General features: G+C 38.6%; 1 protein-coding gene across 6 annotated transcripts in view; it reads right to left on the bottom strand.

Moving 5' to 3' along the window:
- The window catches only part of cerkl (ceramide kinase like), a 30,731-nt gene that overhangs the window by 2,383 nt on the left and 22,818 nt on the right, over positions 1 to 5,530 (bottom strand). For 5 of the 6 annotated variants that reach the window (XM_023337096.1, XM_023337099.1, XM_014470223.2 and 2 more), the window contains 5 exons: positions 3,698 to 3,875; positions 3,437 to 3,502; positions 2,409 to 2,446; positions 2,192 to 2,297; positions 2,020 to 2,116 (listed from right to left, as the gene is read on the bottom strand). In XM_023337096.1, coding sequence (XP_023192864.1) covers positions 2,020 to 2,116; positions 2,192 to 2,297; positions 2,409 to 2,446; positions 3,437 to 3,502; positions 3,698 to 3,875 — 485 coding nt within the window. The remainder of the gene's footprint in view (positions 1 to 2,019; positions 2,117 to 2,191; positions 2,298 to 2,408; positions 2,447 to 3,436; positions 3,503 to 3,697; positions 3,876 to 5,530) is intronic. The other variant, XM_023337094.1, reaches the window with a different exon arrangement.

Here is a 5,530-nt window from a genome sequence, read left to right as displayed (position 1 = left end):
CTGTAGACAATCAGAGCGTCACTGTGGACGAATGTGTGTCAAAGCTAAGCTGGAGAAGACTGTGGATCTTTGTAAATCTGTGTTAAGCAGCTTGTTTTGGTGCGTCGGGTTCCTTTCCTGTTTACTGTCTTCTCCTGTGATAACACAATGCGCCAATAGGGGGCAGCAGAGACCAGCAATGTGACGATCCATATGCGTGCAAGTGTTTCTTGGGAGGATTTCTCTCTCTCTCAGTCTTTTCCGTTTGATTTGCAGATAAACACTAGGAAGTGTCATATTAGCAAATATTGGCTTCTTTGCCTTTTTTTTTTGTTTGTTTGCTTGTTTAAATGGTGCTTTTTAACCCTCGCTTTAAATTCAATTTAACATCGAAAAATTGTAATCTATGACAATCGGTCATTGTCATAGACATTATAAAATATATATGATTTTTTATTATACAACTCTGGGAACCTTAAGAGGAAACAGCCCAATAGTGAGAAGGTCCCGCTTAAGCATAAAAACATTTGACCTCTTACAGCTGAAACACACAAACTTTAACCGATGGTATTTGGTATTGGGTTTTGGGGTTTCGATGGTCAAATCTTCCCAGTCAGTCAGAAGCTGACGTCGCTGCTGAGCTTGATCTGTTCTCTGTTTGCATGGTAGCTAACCGAATGTAGGTCACCCAGTTCAATGTGCTTTTCCCTTTGCTGGACAGTCACTGTCCCACTGTCAGTATATTTAGAAAGTGGGTTAACGTTTAGTCTCTCAAGCCACAGCAAGCCATGCTAAATCAGGCTAATCTGCATGATAACTATTTTGTTTTCCTCGCTAGAAGTGGGGCTTTAAGAAGACAAGGTCACGAGCTGATGAAAATCCCATCAAGGGTGCTCCTGACTACATCCTGTTGGTGTTCATTACTGCTGGTTTAAACAGCAACACTTCTCATCATTAGGCTGTAAAATAAAATAAAAAATGGACGAAATGCAGATGTCTGATTTTAGAAAAAGAAAGACCAGAAGGCATATTAGTAATACAAATCATTATACATGGCAGAGGATTCATAAAAGGAAATTATGATTTCACCATCATTAAAGATCAATACCAGTCCCTACCTGTTACACAGATTGAGTCAATGATTCCACAGCTTTTTAGTAACTACATTATCACTATGGGTTTGTTGGTTCTTATAAATTAAACACACAGTTTCTAGTCTTCCAAAGTAAGGTAAGTGAGTACAAATGTAAAAAACTGAACCGTATTTGTGAAACATCGAGTCATGTTATGTATGTGTGGGTAATTTATGATGTGGACCCATTTTATTTTACAGCACAGGACATGTGTATTGGGATGAAGGTTGTATAAATGACAACGTGCTGCTGTGTCAGGAGAGAGTAAGTTGCCATTTTGTTACTGTATCTTTTACCATATTTACTGGCTATTTGAGGATCAAAGTTCAACGCTATATTCAGAGTCTTTAAATGTCCTCGGGTGGTGAAATCATTTTTAGCTGGATTCATCTTGAAGTAGGTTTTGTTGACCTGCTGATGTAGCAACTTCATGCATCCCGTGAGTCGAGCAAAGTAAATCTTCATCAGTGCAGACAAAGCACCTGCATAGTGTACTATGAGATCAAAGTAACATTATTATAGTATTATTACTATGGCATTAGTGCATCACGTTCTCAAATTCAATAATAGTGGTTAATATGTTTAGTATTTATGCTCTTTCTGATTTGTGATGGAGTTGGTATGGTGTGAAATGTGATTGACAACTATTTGCTTGTCACTAACCTCAAAATCTAAATATAAAAAAACATTTAATTGGTATCATGGTTTTTAGTATGTAGATTAGGCATTAAGACTTTCTAACTGATGTTGTTTTTCATCAGACGTTAAAAGCCTAAATCTAAGATTCAAAACAGCATTTTAAAAAGACACATTCAAATTATAATGTAGCAATGCCCAGGAACAATGTAGCATTAATCCTTAGTATAAGTTGCTCTGATAGTTGACGCTACTTCGTTGTTCCTCTCACCTGTCCACTAGAGCTGCTGTACCTCTTGAGGTGCTTGATGAACTCTGACCTGGAAGCATTACCTACTGCGATCAGTGAGGCGCTGCCATTGTCTAAACTGTGACAAACAGGAGGTTTAGAGAGAGTTATCAGAAGCAAAGAGTTATTAGAAAACTGAGAATTTAAGGTGTACCTGGTGTTTGGAGCCAATCCCTGAGGCGCATGTGGGCTCAGACAGGGGATAGACATGATGCTGATGCTGAGGTACAAACCCTGATTGGTCACCCAAGACTCCTCTGCTTCAATACAGACCAATCAGAGAGAGCCAAAGTAAAGCAGGGTTTGTTAGCAGAGGTAGGAAATTAAGCCCGCTCAGGTCTCAGTTCACATTTGCAAATTGCTCTCCTCACCTGACTTTGTGTCCAGTTCTTCATCTTCTCCCTGGTCTCTAGAAAATGGACGAGGGAAGGTGTTTAAAAAAGGTGTGTTCACAGACATTTATAAATATACAAAGAAAAGAAAGGAGGAGAAACAACAATTAAACCAGTTATGAAGCCTTTGTTCTAGTTCTGGACATAAACTTTGCAAAAACAAGGAATACAAGTAGATGTTTAACCTTTACTGTTCAGATCTGCAAAAAACTGTTTCACAAACACTCCTCACTAACCAGAGACACATTTTAATATTCTATATTTTGTATAAATTATCTCCTTAACAGTAAGGAGGTGTTTCTGTTATCCATTTAGTCTATTTAATCCAGTTTTAACTGGTTGATCAAAATCGTATTTACATTTTTTTTTTATTTTTTATCAATTAAATATTTTTCTTGCAACAGTGAATAAAAAGGTAAAGTGTGAAATGAAGTCATGGCTGAAACAGAGTTTGACTGCTGTTTCAGTATAGGCACTACGTAAGACAAAAACGCATCACATCAGAAATGTAAAACACCGCCCTCTAGTGGTGACAGTTTCCCTTTATTATTGAAAACCTAAAATGCCACATTAAGCAAACTATATTTGATAGGAATAAAGAAATTAAATATAATAATAATAATAATAATAAAACAGTATTAAATAAATAAATAACAGACTGAAATATGTTAATCTCTTTTAAACATTTTCTCACTTCAAATATTTTGGGATATTTCATACAGATTGTGTAATTTCGATAAGAAAGTGGTGTGAAAACAATGCTGCGTAAAACTCAAAATTCATCAGTGAGCAGTTGACCGACAGACGTCTCACAGCTGCTCTTACCTTGTCCAAATTTTAGCTTTCATTCTACACTAAACATTGGAGTGATCAGTGACGACGATGAAAAGCGTCTACATTTCTGAAATATTTTTACAGGGAAAAATTGTTTAGTCCAGTAATGTTAATGTTTTAGGATTTCTCTGTTTCCCATAAAACTATTAAGAAAATCGGTGAATGTTTCTTACTGTTGTCCAAACAAGCTGCTTCCTGAGCTTTTTGCAGGTAAAAATGACAGCTGGCAGTCCTCTGGCCTGAGGGAGACAAACAGCAAAAGAAACACTTCATGACACTTCAGCTTGCCATAACGAAAATTAACTTCATTTTATTCATTTATGATGTAAAACAGGACCATAAAAATGTTCAAGTAGTATTGTCACTGATACTGTCATCCTTTCCTCCGATGAAGTAAAACATTCAAATGAGTGAAAGAAAAGAAAATGTGTCACCTAAGCCTGACCAAGGTCTTCACCACAGCATATTCTCGTCGCCGTGACGATGACATCCACCTCTTCTTTTCTGCCCTCGCTAAGCTCCGGCCGCCAAAACCAAACATGGCAGAGAATCCGAAACGCACCAGCTGACCGTTGGACAAGAAGCTGCACATGTCCACCTGCTGCAGGTGACCTGAGCACAGACAGGAGAGACATTCAGACCGGCAGCATTTCCAAGAAATCGCTGCTCCGTCATTTTGTTGCCTTTTCTTCTCAGTGAATTCTAATAGCATTTGATAAGCACAACGCAAAGCCTTTAACCTAAAATGGAGGACCAAGTTTGAAACTTATAAATAATCAGCAGAGTATGGTTACGAATTTTCACGTGGAAAATCGAACAGAAAAGTACCTTGCAAAAGTAAACACACCAGCTGAACGACTGTCAGATTATAACCACTGAATTACGTTTTTTCATTGTGGACATTATGTGAGACAAAATTGGAAAGAAAATTGAAGAGACCAGTTTTTTGGGGTAAGTATCCACCTGCTTCGGACATGCATACACTCAAGTTGTTGCCCATTTTTGTTAGCAGAAAATTCAGTCAGATTCTCAATTGAATTCTGGTCTATCACATGAATATACTTCGATCTAAACCGTTCCACAGTAGCTGTGTTGGATTGCTGTCCTGCTGAAAGGTGAACCTCCTGCAGTCTCAAGTCTTTCATCACCTCAGCAGGGTTTGTTTTTCCAAAGTTGTCTTCTGTGTAGCTCCATCCATCCTGCTCTCATCAGTTCCTTTGTTCCTGAATGGGAACCACACAGCACTATGCTGCCTCCACCATGCTTCCCTGTGGTGATGGCTCTCTCCAGTCCCTCCAGCATGGACCTATTGGCTGAGTTTGGCTGAATAACAATGTATTAATAAGTTTATTGTAATGTTCTCTACTAAACCTCTGAGGCCTTCACAGAACAGCTGGATTAATATTTAGATTAAATCCCACACAGTTGGAATCTGTAATCATTAAATAAGTAATTAAATGGCATTTGAAGGTCATTGGTTGCAACTGATTTTATTTACAGTTGACTACAAACCTTTTCAGATTTTACAATGTTATTTTGTCCTCTATTGTTTTACAAAATACTTGTCATATTTATTCTTTAATGTCGTCCCAGAAATTATTGAAATTCGACTTGCACCACCTTTGACATTGCCACCAGTTCACAGCAAAAAAACCCCAACTACAATAGCAGGAGCCGTGTTTAAATATAGCTGCGAGGAAGCAATGGCCACTAATATTGACCTCAAACAAGTGCGCCTTCTGGTCTCACTTCGTTCCTGGAATGGTTTCATGCGTGGAGTGACCCAAATAAAATGCTTTAACACAGAACCTCGCTCCTGATTTCCTCTCCGACAACCTCAGGACGGAAAAACAGAAGAAGAAAAAAACCCATAAAGCAAATGGAGTAAGAAGAATCCCATTTAATATAAACTCATAAACGCGTCCTTTTGAGAAAATGCTCGATTAGCTTCCAGATGGGTGTACACAATTTGTCACACACACTCAGTACCAAACACAAACACGGAGCGTGCCATCTGGCCACATACCTGCCGTAACCTACTGAACTGCAGTCTACTCACCTGTCTGTCCTACCGCCTGCCTGTCTGTCTCTCTGGCTGAATCTGATTTCCTCGCCATATGGCTTGTTGTCAGTGTGTTAGTGGAGCTCCGTGTGTTGAGTGGGATTAACGCTGACACGGTCAGTGTGTCACCGAGATCAAACCTACAGCTCATTTTAAAGGCTCGTCTAATATTTATAAGCAATGTAAACAACGGAAAAAATGTAAT

The sequence above is a fragment of the Xiphophorus maculatus genome, chromosome 7 (genome assembly GCF_002775205.1).
Source record: "Xiphophorus maculatus strain JP 163 A chromosome 7, X_maculatus-5.0-male, whole genome shotgun sequence".
Classification (NCBI taxonomy): domain Eukaryota; kingdom Metazoa; phylum Chordata; class Actinopteri; order Cyprinodontiformes; family Poeciliidae; genus Xiphophorus; species Xiphophorus maculatus.
This window is presented reverse-complemented; position numbering and strand designations above follow the sequence as displayed.